Raw genomic sequence first — 19,060 nt, 5'->3', positions numbered from 1 at the left:
AATTAATTATTAGACCGCAATTGTTTGTAAATTACCGTAAAAAGCACTCAAACTGTAAATAAATTGTTATAGTTGCTGTCTGATCTAATAGAAAACTGCCTGGGTGGTGTTGGAGTGGTTAAAGGACGCACCTGTCAATCTGAAGGGTGTTGATTCGATCCTAAAGGAGCTCAATTCTAGACTAAAATCTTATTTGTCAATTAATGGATCATCAAATCACTTCACCAAGTGTTTGGCCCGTTTAAAAATGTCAATCGCTTCAAAAACTATAACAATCACTCAAAACATTCTTCGTGAGGAACTGGCAATATTCGTTCAATTACATTTTTAAATAAATAATTCACCGATATGTTTTTAAATTTGGAATATGTGAGGTCTTTCGCCAGCTATGATGGCCTCGTCAGTCACATATTCCTAATAAAAACTGAAGGTTATGTTTACAATGAATATAAAAATTTTAATCTTACATATGGGGAGTTAAATATGAAAAATAATGTTTTTAAGTACATTTAGGTAAAATTATATATATGTATAAAAATATAATCTTGAGTAGTTAACCATAGGTAAAACATTGGTTAGTCTAAGGCTGAACTTATATCTCTGTAAATTTGGAATTGAATAATGTTACATTTTGAATTGGACTGCTGTCATTGTTTACTAGATTGTCCATTTTATTTATGAACAATGACTCTCATGCGTTGGGTCAAGGCTTTACGAGTTCTTGTTTAATTTAGAATTATTTTTAATTGACATTGTGTGGTCCGTTTCTAACCACTGCCTCTCTATTGCAGAGTTTTTTGGCTTGTGTGCTATGTGAGAATTGTTGAATCTAGTTTTTAGGTTTCTTTTGTTTGTCCAACATAATTGTTTTGTGCGTTGACGATGGCGTAGCTGGCGAAAGGCATCATGAAGTTAAAATTACAAAGTCATTGGCGAATTATTTATTTTAAAATTTACTCAAAAAACCCCCTTCGTTTAGGAGTCTAGAGGCAACTCCTTTAGAACCACGATGCAAGAATTCCTCCCCAGTTTTGGTCGGACTCATAGATATTAACTGTACATCTTGGGTATCCATATGTACTTCGCACGTGATCTATTTACTCCAAGATAGTACCAACACTCCGCCATGTCAAAGCCCTGCACATGACACCCCGCTATTCTGAGAGACGCGTCTATTTTGGTCCAGTCTTTACACACAGTCTTCGCCGCGTGGTTCTAGCCTTGCAGTGGTCCGATTTTGAGTTGTGTTCAAATAATGAGGGAAATCGTACATTTACAAGCTGGACAATGTGGAAACCAGATTGGTGCCAAGGTTAGCTTGGATTTTAGGGTTTTTAGTGTTATACATTTTTGGAACTAGTATTTTGCTTATCACTTGTAGTTACAGTGTTAGAAAATGCATCAGCGGTTTTATTCTAGAATGATTACTATTAGGATGGATAAGAGTTTCTTTTAATTTTCACAGTGAGATTGTGGTATTTTGTGTTCAATTGTTCTGCAGGACTTACCTTATTTACTTTATTATTACTTATATACTTATTACTTACTTAGGTAAGTCAGATTGTTCCAATCAGTTTATTTGTTGTTCAATTGCTTGAGTTGGATTCGTCGTTTTAATTTGTTTGGTTGTTAATTTCTACTTGGTTGTTAAGGATGACTTGACGTTTTAGTTTTTGATTTGTTCACTGTTTTTAACTTTTATATGATTTCAAACTTAACAATTTGATTTGTAGGGTCGTTGTTATTTAAAAATAAACTACAACTAACGTATTGCACAACATGGTGCAACATACATTCGTAACTTACACACTATTGTTTGTAATAAGTTTTATATGAGATGTAATTGTTCCAAATTAAGCCATTCACAAAATTATTCTATCATAGTTCTTAAAAATATTGTAAATATATTTTGAGCGTGATGTTTTGAAGTTAAGATGGTTATAAAGCCATACCTACTTTAAAACAAAAATCTAACATTTTGAACATTTTGATGAAAAGATTTTAAATATTTATCCCCAGATCAAAAAATCTAATAATTTTACACAAGAATAATGTTTAAATATTATAGGTCTACTATTGACAACTGTATGGAAAAATTATAGATTGCATGATGGATCAAATCAATTAATTGTTAAAAGCTAACTTACAAAATACTTAGATGAAAAATTGATCAAATTGATTTATTTATGGTATCATGTTTGTAAAATTGTCTTTAAATGCGATGTCTTTATTTGCTCAGTTATTTCAATAATTTGTGTAGAGCATATTTTAATACTTTTCAATGAAATGGCGACCATACAAAGTAGGTATTTTAAGCAAGGTATGAATGCAGATGAGTGGCTCGATCATGTAGTCTTGCAGTCTGATCGGGATATAACAAGGTTAATGTGTTCATACTGTTTGCAGTTCTGGGAGATAATTTCTGATGAGCACGGGATTGATCCCAGCGGCATCTATCACGGAGACAATGAGCTTCAACTGGAGAGAATAGACGTCTACTACAATGAGGCTGCTAGTGAGTAGAAACAATCATTGATTAAACCATTACTAATGGATATAACAAGTCTGTGGCCTGATGTATAAATCACACTTGGCTACATTAATGTCGACAAAACATTGGTTTTCTTATATTAGGATGAATTTTATAGTCTAAATATTAATAGACAAGCATGTTTCTTTCCTTTTTCTAAGCTCGTGTGCGTTGCAGGTAAAATCTAAGTATGTGTTACTGTTAGAAAGATATTGCTCTCTAAATGTGCAAAATCCGTTTATAAATTAAAATAGGCCCCAAAAACAAGAACAAATATGAATTTACAATTTAAAATATTTACATTGGCCTCATGGGTTGCCATGTTGGTGACGAAATAGCAACGAAATATAAACACTAAATCAAACAAATTAAAGATTGCAGTCAGGTGTTTTATTTACAGAGTGGGGTTAAAATAGAGAAGTCTGTACATTATAGTATATTTCGTACCTAGGGCAGAAAATGAGGCTTTGCTGGCTCAAGATAGTTTTTAAGTTCGAGACCAAGTCGAGAACTTAAATCGATCGAGAGCTGCAAAACCATTTCAGTCCGTGGTACGAACGCTATTTTTCACCACACTATAACCTATTACCACTATTCGCAACAATTACAATGCACAATGAGAGCCAACACAACTACAACTTTAAGGTTATGTGATGAAATAATTTGAGGAATCAGCAAAAATAATAATAAATAGTTGCTAGGTAGCGGTGACAGTAAAACAATTCTATTGCAATGCTATGGATACGGATTGTGTATTTAATATGCATTCATGTTTTAAGTAAGAGGGTAGCTGATTTTGCGGCCCTAGGAATGTAAAAACTTGCTCGGTCCCCAAATAACGCTGACAGCTGGCATGGCCAGCAAAACGTAACTTTCAGTCACCAATTAACGTATGTAATACAGCCAAAAACATCATAGTGTGGTGAAATTTTCGGCCCTATGTACGAAATATACCTACTATTAAACTGTGGTCAAAATTACAACAAAAATGCTTTAAACACATTCTTGCAGCATGTGATCTTTTTAAGTGTGCCTGTAGTAAACCAAAAGGTAGCAACCATTTCAAAAATTCATACCGGTATTGAACTGTATATTGATTTGTTTTTCATAGCCTAATTAATTCGGTATACCAATCAAATAACTAATTATGTCCAATAAAATTACAATAATAAAAATGTGTGAAAAGTCTAAAATACCTATTAATGCCACACCTACATTGTATATTGTATATTCTAACTGTAAACCTGAACCTTTTCTTTACCTTAACTTAGGTATTTTATCATTTTTAATTTTTTTTTAATACCCATTGCAGTAATAAAACTAATACATTTTCAAAAACATATTTTTAAAAAAATTTTTTAAGATCACAACAGTATAACAATACTTTCTCTATATACTATGGTATAGGAGGAGAAAGTTAATTTGGAAAGCATAATTTTAAGATACAAAAATCTATCTGTCCTTTATTTACCTAACAAATACAAACAAAACCCTGAAGAAGGTAAATTAAAATTCATGAATCTGTACAAAGGGTGAATAAGAAAATGTAAATTAGGTTGGAACAAGGGAGATTAAAGATAAGTTCAAAACGTGAGGGATGCCAAGGGAAGGGGTTGGATGTATCTTTATTATCAATCTGAAACAGAACTACCTCTGTTGCCGAAATTATGACCACGTCAAAAGATTTAAAATGTATAATTCCTTAAACTTAATTGTTTATTCAAAGGATTTTAATCTATGTAGGCCAGCTCAAGTAATGTTTATATTCAATTATCTTATAACTTTAATGAGCCCTTAAGTGTGCCCAGAGTGTTACTGTCAAAATTATACTTTCTCTGTGATTTATTCCAAGTGATCTCTGTGTTTTAGCTTATTTCTCTATGGCAAGTAAGTATTGCCATAGGTGCCACTGTAAGACCTAGACCCTAGATCGATGTACTTTTTCGTTTTTATGTCCCCAGAGCACCGTCTGTTCAAAATGATTATGGGACGGGGTCCTTTGGGGTTTGAATTTCCAAAAATTGTTTTTTTTTTATTTTTACCCTTTAAACATGGAAATACCTAATGTTCATCACAACCATCTTGTAGAAATTAAAAACAAATAGTTTTGTATATTGAAGTGGTGTTGTATAAATAAAGGTTTAGGGAGAAAATTAAAAAACAAATCTGTATATTTAAAACTTTCATGTTATTCTCATTGAGGAAATGAAAACTGTTGCAGTTTGCTTGTTATGGATATAAAATGTGGGTTGACCAAATTCGGCATTTGTCAACTGTATTTATTTCATCCTGTACTAGACCTATTACTATTTGGTCAAAATAACACTTTTAAGCCTCACCGTAGCAGCAAACCTTAGTACTCTTTAAAGCTAATGTTATTTAAAAGGGGAATAAATAAATATGTTTTTTTAAGGAAATACAAAAAATAAAAAGTAAAAATCCAATCAAATTGAGATTTGCCTAGTCTGCAGGTTTGCTGCTGAGGCGGGACTTATTTTTCAAATAAAACATTTAGTTTAGGACATAATAATAAAATTAACAAACTACATTACTAGTTCATTAAAAAATCATAAAATATAAGTATCAACTACAAATTCACGATATATCTACATACTTTCTATTCTGTTCTGTATGTGACATATTCTCTGCTAGTTTATCCACGAATCTTATCTTAATAGAATTGCAGCCTACGTGTAATCAAATCTAATCAAATAATTGCGTGAGAACATTAAGTCATAAAACAACTCTTATCATTGTTTGAATTAGTTTCGACAAAGGTTTTCTATTAGGTCAACAAGCACTACTACAAAGGTTTAATTTCACAGGCCATTAAAAGTTTCCAGTTTTATGGGTTATTGTCAGAAGTTTAAGTCCCTTGCGGCATTTAAAACTGCTGACATCTTTAGGTTGATTTAGCATTTAGTACTCAGCAAATTATAACTTAATACATTCTTTACTTCAAGTTTAATTAGAACCAAAATTGAGTAATTTAAATTTTACCTACTGAAAAAAAAATCTTTGTATTCATTTTCAAATATGCGTTTTACTGAGTTTTGAATACGGTATGTTCGAGACATAAACAAATTACGTTTTTGGCCCTAATCCAAAAATCTAAAACGACCTTATAACCATAGGTCTCTTCGTTTGATATTATGTTTTTATACTATAATATCATTAACATAATATGGTTTAGACAGACCCTAAACGATGTTAAATAATGTTTACCTTCGGGCCAAAAACGTCATTTTTTATGTTTATGATCCATACAACTTCGTACATTCGTACACAAATTTTGTACGAAATAAAACTGCAAATCCTTTCAAAATAAGTATTAAATTAAAGGATGTTAGCCCAAATGCTGCTTTAGTAACAAAAATACTATAACAAAAATAAAAAAGGTTGCTGCTTTCAAAATGGAATCAGACGAAAGACTGTCGATCTTCCGCTAAACTGCTACAACTAAATATATTGTTAAGCAATTTGGTACACATTTTAATCCAGCTATTTTAACCATATTAAATCCAACCAATTTAATTAAAAAAATTTGCCTGGTAAAATTTGTAAAAAAAAATGGTTTTGGAAATATATTTCAATCACTCCATCACCATAACCGTTTTAAACTACTAAGACTTATTTTAACCAAATTAGGAATGGAACATGAGTAAGATGGCACATTATGGAAGTACCTAGGTTTGTTACTGACTATGACTAACGGATTTTCAATAGGGACTGTTTATCAAAGGATATCAATACTGCTGGGTGCAGTTTAAAACCATCAAAAAGCTTTTACATGACGACCTAGGAACTTTTCTTGAAACGGTAACAATCAGATTGTCAAACAAGCACTTTGCCCCTGAGCTATAATATAAAATTGTTGACCAAAAAAGAATTTTTAAAAAATGTTGGAATAAACAGGGTTTTTTGTTTCAATTCCATTCTCTAATTTAAATCGTCGATAAAACCATTGTGTACACAATAAATCTATTGATTGATTGTAAAATTTTACAACAATGGGGGAAACGTGTTGATGCTAATTGGTAAAACATGTAGGCCTATGTCAATTTCTCACCAAACAGCCAAATGTTTTAAAACATTTCACACAGATTCCACTTGTATTACTGTTGTAAAGCGAATGCATCGGCACAATAGCAACTAGAGACAAGAGATTGGCTTGCTTGCCTCTCGTCAGCTAAATCCTGAGTTAGGTTTTGTGAAGGGATGATTCAGTTGTCACCGAGCCATTATGTTAATTATTCAACTGTTTTAAACTCGTCAAATTGGATAGTTTGTTCTCTTTTACAATATTAAACGTCTGTCGCTAGTATAACGGAAATAAATTTATAAACTAAATAAGTTTGTTCCATCTTATAGTAATCATCAGACTCGTCTAGTTCTTGCAGTGTTTCTGCAGTTTCACGAAGGTTGTACAAGATATGTTAGTAAAATATTTATTTTATTTTTTATATAAGATTATTGCAGACATGTTCTGTGTTCACGTTTCGAGATCTGGAATCTGATCCCGTCCTAATAATATATTTATGGATGAACCGATGGTGTTTATGGCCCCTGGGGACATCAAAACGAAAAATAATATTGATCCCAAATCCACGTCTCACCACGAGACCTTAGACCTACTGTAATTATAGCTTATTCCCTGTATGGGAAATTCACTAAAAACATAAATTCCCTTGAATAAAAAAGTCTCTACCTGAGGTGAATGTGATTAATTCGTCATTTAAGCCGGTGAATGAGCTCACTGGGATTTTCTAGAACTTTGCTCCTCTTCAGGCTGTCTTTCCCTTTATCTTGCCTCAATAAGATCTGTGCAGCTCAATAGTGGGTGGTATGTATTGTTCTCAAACTGAGAGAGACTATGAAGTTAGCAAAGCTATCTGCAGTATGTATTTCTAAAAAGTATATTACAAAAAAAAAATTTAGATATGAAAAATATTGGAATCAATAATACGGTACAATGGATGAATATTAGGAAAAGGTTAATCACACATCTAGTTCATAGAATCATAGAAACAACTTGATATGCCTTGGTTCCTTTATCTGGAAAGGTGTGCGGCTCTTCACAATTAAATAAATGTCACTTCTGCTGACTATAGTCCATTTTAACCGATGTCTGGATAAGTTAATAATTTTTTTACGTCATATTTACATAAAATTGAGTGAACTTTTTACTTTACATTAGTGTTATATTTAGGTCATATTGATTTTTATTTACGTCAAAATTATGTGTAAAATATTATCGAGGTTGACCGTTGACGTCTTTTTTACGTCAAATTGATGTACTTGTGCTATGTGGGATTGTTCCGTTAACTTCTATGTTGTAAGTTAAACTCCGAACTCCTCTTTATTGTTATGTTCTAGGGGGGAAGTACGTTCCCAGAGCGATCCTGGTGGATCTTGAGCCTGGTACCATGGACTCTGTCAGGTCGGGACCGTTCGGACTTCTATTCCGCCCAGACAACTATGTGTTTGGCCAAAGCGGCGCTGGTGAGTAAAATGATTTGCGTTTAAACTAAATGGTTAAAATGAAAGAAATGAGTATTAAGAATTCTCTGTTATGAACAGTGGAATGAATGATATAGTAATTCATCTAGTAATTAAAGCCTACTCCTTTATTTCATTATGAAGTGAGTTGAATAGTTTTTGTTTTAGCTATAGAGGATTGCTGTCAAAGCCATTATGTTTCTTTTCTAGTAATTTAACCTAATCCAAATAAATGATTGTAGGGTAATGTTTGTAAACTAAAAATGGCATAAAATACAAAAATACTAGATATAGAAAATTCAATCAAAACTATAAATAATTACAGCTTGGTAGGCCTACTAAAGAGAAAAAAAACTTAAGCTCCTTAAACTCCATAGATCCTTTCTTGCTTGGCAGGTAGGAGGTTAATTAAGGAGAACTGATAGAGAAGATATTATATATGTTTACCTCACTCCGCTCACTCTAAGAGAGTTTTGTTGGACTTTGATACAAAAATTACCTAACGAGAGGCAACAACTGATTCCAGTGCTTCCACCTGGCTTAGTCTTACAATTCTACACTTAGTATTATAGTTAACGGTTCAACCTAGTTTAGTATTTACGAGGAAGTATGTTTAACAATTGCCTCCCTCTAGGCAACAACTGGGCCAAAGGACACTACACGGAGGGAGCAGAGCTAGTAGACTCTGTGCTGGACGTGTTACGACGAGAAGCAGAGAACTGTGACTGTCTCCAGGGGTTCCAGCTGGCCCATTCCCTGGGCGGAGGCACAGGCTCCGGAATGGGAACACTTCTTATTTCCAAGATCAGAGAGGAATACCCAGACCGCATCATGAACACATTCAGTGTTGTCCCCTCTCCGAAGGTGTGTTGAAGGTCTATAATTTCAAAATTCAAGTAAATGGTGAATTAAGGGTACATTAATTTGATTGTTTCATTTTATGCATCTCCAGCAAGTAGAGTGAGTGAAACGGAGTCAATCTTTTGATTCCCCCTGGATCAAAGACAGGCCCTCGGTTTGCAAGTGACGTGCCATGGGGCCAAGAGATAATTAAACCCCCTTCCCTCTCTACCTTGTGGGAGAATTTTTCTTTATTGAGCTTTCAACAAACCTAAAGCATCTTGCACCCCTGAGCCCATGCTCATTTAATAAAACTGCCCTGATCAAGGAATGAGCCACTGAGTGAAAATTTAAAAACGTACGTTTTCAGGAAAAGCACTTTGCAAATTTTTTCCCCCTTTTTTCAAAACTTTTATTATTATTTTTATTTCATTAACATTTTAAGTTTCATAAAATGTCCATGGTAACGCAATATCTTTGGTAGTTTTCTTTTTAAAGAGCATCTTTAGTAGAAAAACACAAAATCCTGTCACGACCATAACGGACGTTTAAATGAATATTAAAAATAGTTAATATTATTTTTATAACTATGTTTTGCTATAAACTAATTTACTTTTATGACCATTATACAATAAAAAGGTCACTGAGCTTTTGGTATATTTGGTCTTTCTAGAAAAAAATTTAAAAAACTCAAAAAATAGAAAAAAGCCAATAAAATCTTTTTAAGTTTGTATAACTCCGAAAAAACTTACCTGAGACCCGAAAAATTGTTATGTTTGTATAGAGGTGTGCTTCTTTTGTGTATAAAACATTAAAATATGACGATATTTTAATTTTTGAAATTTTTATGATAGAAATCATAAACGTGATGGTCAGGGACAAGCGGTACGGTCGTGAATTGTCTGGAATGATCTAAATCTTTCCAAACAATCCTTCAATTATACTGTTAGTTATAATAAAACTATGTGTTTCAATTGAACTAAACTGTTCAATTTACAATTATATTAAAGTTATTGTCACGACCAAACTCACTATAATCCATAAGGCTGGATTGGTCGTGAAAAAAAACGCGATGGTCGTGAAACTTTGGTCGTGAAATTACGTGTTATTTGGCTCTGTTCTGGCGGTAGCCCTGCACCTCATGTTCGAGGATACAAAGTGGACTTCTAGGTTGATCTAGCAATTGAAATATCTTATAAACAAAAATTAACACCATGTCTACTTCATCGAATGACTACGTACGGTCATGGACACACCAAAATTACAAAAAACACAATCTTTCCTTTATTAATCTTGTAATTCCTCCTTTAAACTCAAAACGACCGGCACTACAATCCTGACGTACACCCCGAACTAGTTTCTAAAACCAACTGCCTCCATCGACGCCAGGCTTGCCACTGTCGTGCTCCAAAGTTGAAAAATTTTCCCAAATGGTCGTGACGCCAAATCGAGGGACAGACTTATTTTGCCATGGTAGTCAGTCTGCAATGACAATAAAATTATAATATACTCCTTTTTTGTAAGTTTAATAACCATTGATAACATAAAAATATGACTTTATATATTTCGGCATGAACAATTAGTCTAAGTTAGGAGTAAGTAGTTGGAAAATGTACCCTAGGGACACGTCATGGTCGTGAATTTCGAGACTTTAAAAATACGAAAAAAATACCTAGAACCTATTTAAAACTATATAAATGTGTGTAACATGTTGCCCCCGTCCCAAAAAATATTAAAACACATAATAATAAACTACAAATCCAGTATCTGCAAAGTAAAAGGCCAGGGACATGAAAATGTACGTTTTTAAATTTTCACTCCACTGCTCACTATTACATGCCTCTGTGTGTCACAGCAATTTAATGACCACCATAAAAGCACATGATTTTTCCAAGAGTTTCATTTTCACTCTGTAAATTGGTTCAATATCATATACAGATTGAGGTCAACATAATAGCACCATTCTATCTATTTGTTAGAGCAAAATTAATGTTTAAGCAATTGGTACCTTCTGAAAGGTTTGGTAGGTTGCTGAGTAATGTAAGTGCTAACCTTACATAATCAGAAAAGTAGCAGTAGTATTCTTAGAGCCTTATTATGCGCGGCCACTCGAGTCGCGCGCGACCGCGACTGCCAGTCGCTTGGGGTAGCCACTGGTGTGGCTTGGGGTAGCGACAGGTGTGGCGAGGCCACGCGACTGACTGAATTTTTTACATACAGACATGAAGTTTCAAGTAAAGAAGCTGAACTATTTATTTTACTTTTACTTAAGCGTCGTAAACGTAGACGAAACTAAAGTATTGGGAGGCAATCCGTTACTAAAAGTAAGACCTCAGGGGTATTTTTCAGTGTTTATATGATGATTTCAGAGATGACGACAAGATGTATTTTGGTTGATTCCGGGAGACGAGACGTCCTTTTTAGGAAGAATATAAGGTGACTCATCCGTATCGCTTAAGAAAATAAATAATTTTTTTTCAGCTAAGGAGAGGCAAGCACTTACCTTAAATTAAATATTATAATGGTTTTGACTTGATTTAATCATAATACTAATACAATATTAGCAGCAAAAGTCGGCGTTGCCCGGGTCAACATAGTATTCACAATAGTGGTAATAATTGAGTAATACAGACAGTATCTTGAACTTAACTGATTCAAATGGTGTTAGCATCTCAAATGAAAGCCTTTGTTTTGATGGGTAGTCCCATTTTAAGTCTAAGACATTTAGAATAACTAAAAATGGAGTTGCGTATCATTAATTGCAGATAAGTGTTAAAATAATGATTATTATTGTTGATTCGTGAATCAGTAGCGTGCTTCACGTACGTCCGATCTTAGTAATTAATAGCTCAAAATTAAAGTTGGCATTTTACTGAATGTTCTTAGACCAAAACATATAGGATAATGTCACAACTGGCGAAATACGGCTTTAATTGAAGACTACATAGACATAGACATAGACATAGACTTTATTTGCACAAAACATTCCATACATGTCATAACATTTAGAATAGGTGCATTGTCAAAATTAAATCCATACATAAAATATTTAAAATTAAAACTTTTAACTTAAAACTAAACACTAAAAAAAAAAAAATCTAAATTGTAGTTCTGTAAAAATCTTCAATTAAGTAAAAAGCCTTGTCAATAAGAAAATTATCTATTGTATCTTTAAATTTGGTTTTGCTTAGTGACTTATAGCATGGCGGAAGCACATTGTACAATCTCAGCCCAGCGTACAATGGAGATTTTTCATATAGGGTCAAACGGTGTCTGGGGAGTCTAAATATATTTTCATTTCGGGTTTCATACCTGTGATTAAAATGTATTGTTTCTGGTAGCTCATTTTTAACTGAATGTATGTAATTTAATAATTCTAGTATATACAACCCCGTTAATGTATGAATTCTTAAATTTTGAAAATGTTTCTTACAAGAACTGCGTGGATGAGAGTTGGTAATAATACGAATAATACGTTTTTGTAACCTGAATAAAGTTTTAATACCAGTAGCTTGACCCCATAAAATTATGCCATATCTTAACACTGACTCCACATAAGCATGATAAACTACTTTAAGTGTCTCAATAGAAACACAGTCCCTTAAATGTATGAATAAAGATGATATCGACCTAATTTTGTTACGTAAATAATTCAAATGTGAATCCCATTTAACTGCGTCATCTACGTAAACCCCTAAGAATTTATGAGCTTCAACTAAATTAAAGGAACAGTTTTCCATATTTTTGTGTCTAGTAGAAAATTTAATAATATTTGTTTTTTCAACATTAAGTTTTAACCCATTTTCTAAAAACCATTGCTCCATGTCCTTAACCACACTTTGCAGAGAAGAAAACATTTCAGCTGTATTATTATTTTTGATCAAAGCAGTAGTGTCATCGGCAAAAAGAATTAGTTCTTTATTAATAGCTTTTGGAAGATCATTAATGTAAATAAGAAAAAAAAGTGGGCCCAATACTGAGCCTTGGGGAACACCTGTGGATATAATTTCCCATGGTGAATAATGTTTGTTGTTATCTTCTAAAATTAAAGTTCTTTGTTTTCTTTCAGAAAGGTAAGATTGTATTAAAGAAAAGCAACTTCCCCCAATCCCATAATCAATAAGTTTTAGCAACAGGAGTGAGTGATCCACACAATCAAAAGCCTTAGACAGGTCACAGAAAACACCTGCTGTGGCCTGAGACCTGTCCAAGGCCTCTGCAATCTCATTAACAAACTGAGTAAGAGCAGAAACTGTGCTTAAGTTTTTTCGGAAACCAAATTGTTTATTGTAAAACAATAATATCATCATCAATCATAGACTCCTTTTATCTATGATTGAAGTAAGAATTTAAAAAAATCTGATTTATTTTTTTGGTCGAATAATACAGTAGATACATAAATGATGATGCTTGGTGGCAAATTTGTTCGTGAATACCTTTAATTTAAGACCAAAATTATAAAAATCGGTCAGGTAGAAGAGCCGAACCGACTCAGAAAAGAAAACCAATATTTATTAATATATAGATATTATAATTAATATAATATTTTGTTGAAACAAATATCAGGATTGAGGCGAGTTTAGAGAGTAGGGTCCACTGTAGCCCGCGACTGTGGCCGCGCGTAATAAACAGCATATGATAACATGGCCCGCTGGTGACGCGACAGTCGCGTGGGCTCGCGACTAGTAGCAAGGGTGCGCGACTGGAGTGGCCAGTCGCGGCGACTGTCGCGTGCCTCGCCACAGCAGTCGCGTCGCTTAATAAGCTCCATATGATAAAATGGCCCGCTAAAAGTGGCCTTTGAGCAGTCGCGGTCGCGCGCCACTCGAGTGGCCGCGCATAATAAGGCTCTTAGTTTAATCCTAAGAATAGTCAGTGGTTTTTGATAATTCGCAGGCCTACTGGTACCAGCTGTTCTTAATTTTTGTGCTTTTGATCAACATTGTTTTTTTTTTTACAAACAAAAAACATCTGTTCTTAGTCAGTAACAAAGTCTAACAAGGAATCTTAATCCATTTTGTACACTAATCCTACACTATTCAATTTGAAATGCCCAACAGTCTGTGTCTTGTGTCTTATTAAAATTTATAAATGATGGACTATCCTCTATTGCATCAGCACACCAAATGATAAGAGTGTATTTTCAGTGCTTTATACATTCAAAAACCGTGTAACTAACCTCTAATGCTTCATAAGTTCAAATTGTTCTCCCACAGGTGTCAGATACAGTGGTTGAGCCATACAACGCAACTCTCTCAGTGCATCAACTCGTAGAGAACACTGATGAAACATTCTGCATCGACAATGAAGCTCTCTATGACATTTGCTTCCGCACGTTGAAGTTGACCTCGCCGACTTACGGCGATCTCAATCACCTAGTTTCGGTGAGCTACTTAACAAACGTTGTTTGTCTTAAAGTTCAAAACCATCTGTTTTGTAGAAAGTTTCCTAATTGAAAGAAATTAAATCCCTCCCAACTTATTGCTCATTGCCACCCTATACTGAATCCAAAAATATAGAAAAAACACATCTCAATACAAAGGCAATACCATTGTAAAAATTCCCAGAACATCATAACATTCACTGGGTGGAATACTACAGACACATGATGGAGACTAGATCACATACAGATAGGTAAGATGTTTGGTATTCTTTTGTTTATTTTATTTTAGTCTGGCTCCAACACATGTTTTTGGGGGTTTCAATTTTTTACTACATGTGATTATTGTTATTTTTAATATTATTGTGAAAAATGGTCAAGAAATACATCACAGTTTTTTCCTAATTCATTTTGCATTTATTTGTTGGTGATTTTCTCTATAGCTTATGTAATTGTATTTTAAAGTTATATAAAGGACTTTCTCATTCTTCGACAATATTAACCTCAAGACTAAAATCAAGATTGGTAAGATATAATTAATTATTTGTGGTAATCTCTATTCAGTTCCATTACATCAAGCCTAAAACTATTCTCTCCACTTTAAATTCCCTAATAATTTCAGTAAGATGATAATCAGTCTGAGAACTCTCAGTTGACCAACACTAAAATAGAACCGTAAGGTAACAAAAGAAAATGTACTACAAATTACATTCAAGAAATCTTACAGGTGACCATGTCTGGCGTCACCACATGCCTGAGGTTCCCCGGGCAGCTCAACGCAGATCTCCGTAAGCTAGCAGTTAACATGGTTCCATTCCCACGACTCCACTTCTTCATGCCAGGGTTCGCTCCTCTCACGGCCAGAGGCAGTCAATCATATCGGGCCTTGTCAGTGCCAGAGCTCACTCAGCAGGTATATAACATTTACAATGAAACATCTTCCATTTTTATTTATTTCCTAAGGGCTCAAAGTATAAATAAATGGTTGTACGAATGAGAGTGTAATGTTGATGTAGTACTCAAATCTGCAACTTTATGTTCACAGGCAATTAGTTTTATAAATGAAAAGAATACTTTTGGATACTGAATAGGACTGAAATACAATTTCCATGGAAGGATAGGAAGAACAGTTGCTCAATGTGCAGAAAAGATACTCAGTCCAACTAATTTACCAATATTGCAGATGTTTGATGCCAAGAACATGATGGCAGCGTGTGATCCCAGGCATGGAAGGTATCTCACAGTGGCAGCCATCTTCCGAGGCATGATGTCCATGAAAGAAGTGGATGAACAGATGCTTAATGTGCAGAACAAGAACTCAGGGTAACTATTCAAGCTTTACCAACGTGGCATATTTCATCCTTCCTGATTTGGAGAATGCTGGAGCTGTAAAGAACCTAAAAGCTGCTAAAGCTGTATAACACTACCTTTATAGTATTATAAAGCTGAAAGATTGTTTGTTTGTTTGAAACTCATTAACTACTGGACGGATATTGGTCTGAAATTTGGTATGATGATAACTCATTGCCATTCATAATATATACAGGCCTATTATTATCTCGAAAGTCCTTGTGGCCTCCGCCCCAATGGCTCTGGAATTTCTCATGTTTACCTAAAGGGTATTCATATTTTTAAAAAAATCAACAAATCTTGACAGCTGTTTCATCTGAACAAAAGTTGAGTCCCATGATATTCAATATTAATTGTTCTTTTAAAAAGTTTCAAGTTTTAATGACAGAGTGCAGCACTATTATTTTTGGGTTCTCCCCCTTGCGAGGCACAGATACAGCAGCTCATACAGCTTTTGCAGTTTTTTATCTTTTGTAACTTCAGTTCCTGAACTCTCAATGATAGTGCGATTGGTATTAAAAAGTAGGATGTGACGAAAATCTTGCTACAGAGAAATTTTAATGACCTATTATTACCGTTTTGAATTTTTGGTTCTATCAGATGGCATAACAATTTACTGCTGCCACTTAAATTTAACTGCTTGGTAAAGAAACTCCATAACATCTTAGGGCGTGAATTTAAGATTTTTATCAAGACTTATTAGCAAATTAAAAGTTGAAACCTAACATGCTTAAAATCTTATCCTTGTTTTGTAGATACTTTGTTGAATGGATTCCGAATAATGTCAAAGTAGCAGTATGCGACATTCCACCAAGAGGGCTCAAAATGTCTGCAACTTTCATCGGAAATACAACAGCAATACAAGAAATTTTCAAGCGTATTTCGGAGCAGTTCACAGCCATGTTTCGACGAAAGGCTTTCTTGCACTGGTACACTGGAGAGGGCATGGACGAAATGGAATTCACAGAGGCCGAGTCCAACATGAACGATCTGGTCTCAGAGTACCAGCAATATCAGGTAAATGGTATTTGTGTTTGATAATACCAACAACTTATGTGATACAGTAGACTCCCTCTTATCCGGACACCTTTTAACCGGACATCGTTTTTACCAGACTAGACTCGGGAGAAGTGACATCTCTTTATCCGGACAATCTTTATAAGCACATCGGTTTAACCGGACTAGATCGGTAGGAAGTGGGTGGTACTGAAACGACTTTTCTCGTGGGAAAGGTTTGAGACAATCGATCACGTGTCTGTTATCCTAAATTTAAGTCAAATACTGTAGCCTATACAGTATGCATTTTAACGGTCAGTTTAACGAGTTTTTTGGAACGTCGGTTTAACCGGAAAAACTGTTATCCAGACTGGCCTCGGTCCTGAGGCGTCCGGATAAGAGGGAGTCTACTGTATTTGTAATTTAATGTATATGTGTGAAGTTTACAATGTCTATGTCAGGTATCTTGTTTCTTCTAAGCTTAAGAATCCAAATTTGCATTCAACATTTTATCAAGGTAATTTGAGTCAGTGGAATAGGATTTCAACTCCTAACATTTTTTTAAACTAGGATTCAAAATCCCATTCCTGTTTTGGTTCCAGAGTCCATAACACCTTTTTCTGTGTCACAATTCCCAGATCGACTAAATAAATTAAAATCAAACATTGAAATTTCTTGTTTCTACCTATAAACAATTCTGGTATTTTTGCTGAAACTGAAATCCCTCTACCTTTTCATCACAGGGAACATAGATGTTAGGTTTATTAAATATTCTTTAATTCAAACATTCTATTTAGTGTCCTGGCATCATCATTTTGCCTTCTATCATAGAGAAGATAGTTTAGTTATAGTTTGATTTTTAAGGGAAAGCGGCTGGAGCTCGGCCCTACCTGTGAGGGACCTGACTCACGCACGCACACTCACCATCACCCTAATTGCCTGAAAGCCCCTATCCTCTTCACTACCTAGAAATATAAATCTATTGTATGATACCTCAAAATCGCAAATCATTTTAAGTTAGATATACAGTTAAATAATGGTTAGTGTTGGTAAATTTGATGTTTAACCCCATGAAAACTGAGTCCAAATACGAAATTATTATGAAAAGAAATAGTAGAAAAAATATTCATAACTTCTACATTTTACAAGCAAAAAATATATTGTTTGGTATCATTTTATTGAACATTTTGAGCTGAAGTCAAAAGCATTAACAGATTTTATAATGAAGAAAATTAAAAAATTGATACCGGTAGTTAAATTTCTGTTAACCAGTGATGACTAACACAGCAGGTCTCTGGTCTGTCTTAATCCCTGTGTCTGTGTGTGTGAGGCCTGGTGTGTGTGAGTAGGGTCGACCCTTGAGCCAGCCACGTTCCTTTAACAATCATACTATAGTTAGGACGTTAGTGTACCAGCTATATGTTCATAGGAAGTTCGATAATGCTGTTTTGAGTAGACAGGATGTAAAAACACAATGTGATCTGTTGCTTTACGTGGCAGTGTGTCTAAAGGACAGCAACTTTGTAAATACTTAAGTACAATTTGTACTGTAAATTATGGATTTAGTCCATGACAAAGCGATTTATACAACCTTCCCGTGTATTTAAAGCATAACAAGCTACTAACAGTTTAAGCTTAGATAGGTTCTTGATATAAAGTAGGTCATGTGCTTTCATGGAACGATTGACAATATTTTAAATTTTGTAGGAAGCAACAGCAGACGACGATGTTGAATTCGATGAAGAGGAAGGGGAAGTAGCGGCAGAAGAGACTGAATAAAATTATAATTATGAATTTATTTTTAACGTCACGATGTAATAAAACATTTTCTTACACATGGATTGTACAGCATGACTTGATTTCTAAAACATTTATTATAAGAACAGTATTTAATTTTATTCATATTTCAATCTACTTAATTGATGAGAACAAAACATTTAGTAAGTATAGAAAAACTAAAACCAAACTTCTATGGTAAATAAACAGAAGAAGTGCTTCAGAGAAATAAAAAAGTCAACATAAAGTTAAATTTAAGTAGGAATCTTGATAAATCTAGTGATGGGTAAAAACCTTATCTCAAATGTCAAAACCATCCAAACTTTGTGAAATTTTCACTTTCGAGATTCAATTGGAGTTTCGGTTGTAAGATTTGAAGTCACAAGCCTTCTGTTTTTGGTTGTCTCTTTACTGGAGACGTTGTGGATACTAAAATCATTCATTTCCTATCGCCTGTCTGCTCCCAAAATATTTCAAAATATTTTACAATTATACTAATTAAAATATTCTGAACTGCAACAGGTATAATAACTACCAATTCAACCAACAAAGTAGGCACAATACAGCTTATTATAAAAGTGTTTACTAAACACCAACAAACATTTACTGCTAAATGTTATAACTGAAGATATTCATTTTATTATGTCAGTGTTCAAAATATAATTTGTACTAGTAATTGTTGTTTATAA

The 19,060-nt window shown here is 34.0% G+C and overlaps 1 protein-coding gene across 1 annotated transcript; it reads left to right on the top strand.

Annotated features, from left to right (window-relative positions):
* The first annotated feature begins 1,174 nt into the window (after positions 1 to 1,174).
* Positions 1,175 to 18,436, top strand: LOC128991407 (tubulin beta chain-like). Its single transcript, XM_054414255.1, has 9 exons — positions 1,175 to 1,312; positions 2,407 to 2,515; positions 7,907 to 8,032; positions 8,664 to 8,893; positions 14,086 to 14,253; positions 14,977 to 15,162; positions 15,433 to 15,572; positions 16,355 to 16,616; positions 18,303 to 18,436. The coding sequence occupies exons 1-9, from the start codon at positions 1,256 to 1,258 to the stop codon at positions 18,372 to 18,374; spliced, it is 1,350 nt and encodes a 449-aa protein (XP_054270230.1). The 5' UTR covers positions 1,175 to 1,255; the 3' UTR covers positions 18,375 to 18,436.
* Positions 18,437 to 19,060: the final 624 nt, after the last annotated feature.

The sequence above is a fragment of the Macrosteles quadrilineatus genome, unplaced genomic scaffold (genome assembly GCF_028750875.1).
Source record: "Macrosteles quadrilineatus isolate MER2022 unplaced genomic scaffold, UCM_ALF_1.0 Scaffold_4__1_contigs__length_99947679, whole genome shotgun sequence".
NCBI lineage: Eukaryota > Metazoa > Arthropoda > Insecta > Hemiptera > Cicadellidae > Macrosteles > Macrosteles quadrilineatus.
This window is presented reverse-complemented; position numbering and strand designations above follow the sequence as displayed.

Coding starts and splice junctions, on each gene's coding strand:
- LOC128991407 (XM_054414255.1), top strand. CDS start 1,256: ATGAGGGAAATCGTACATTTACAAGCTGGACAATGTGGAAACCAGATT. Junction 8,033..8,663: donor GTTTGGCCAAAGCGGCGCTG/GTGAGTAAAATG, acceptor GCCTCCCTCTAG/GCAACAACTGGGCCAAAGGA. Junction 15,163..15,432: donor TGCCAGAGCTCACTCAGCAG/GTATATAACATT, acceptor CCAATATTGCAG/ATGTTTGATGCCAAGAACAT.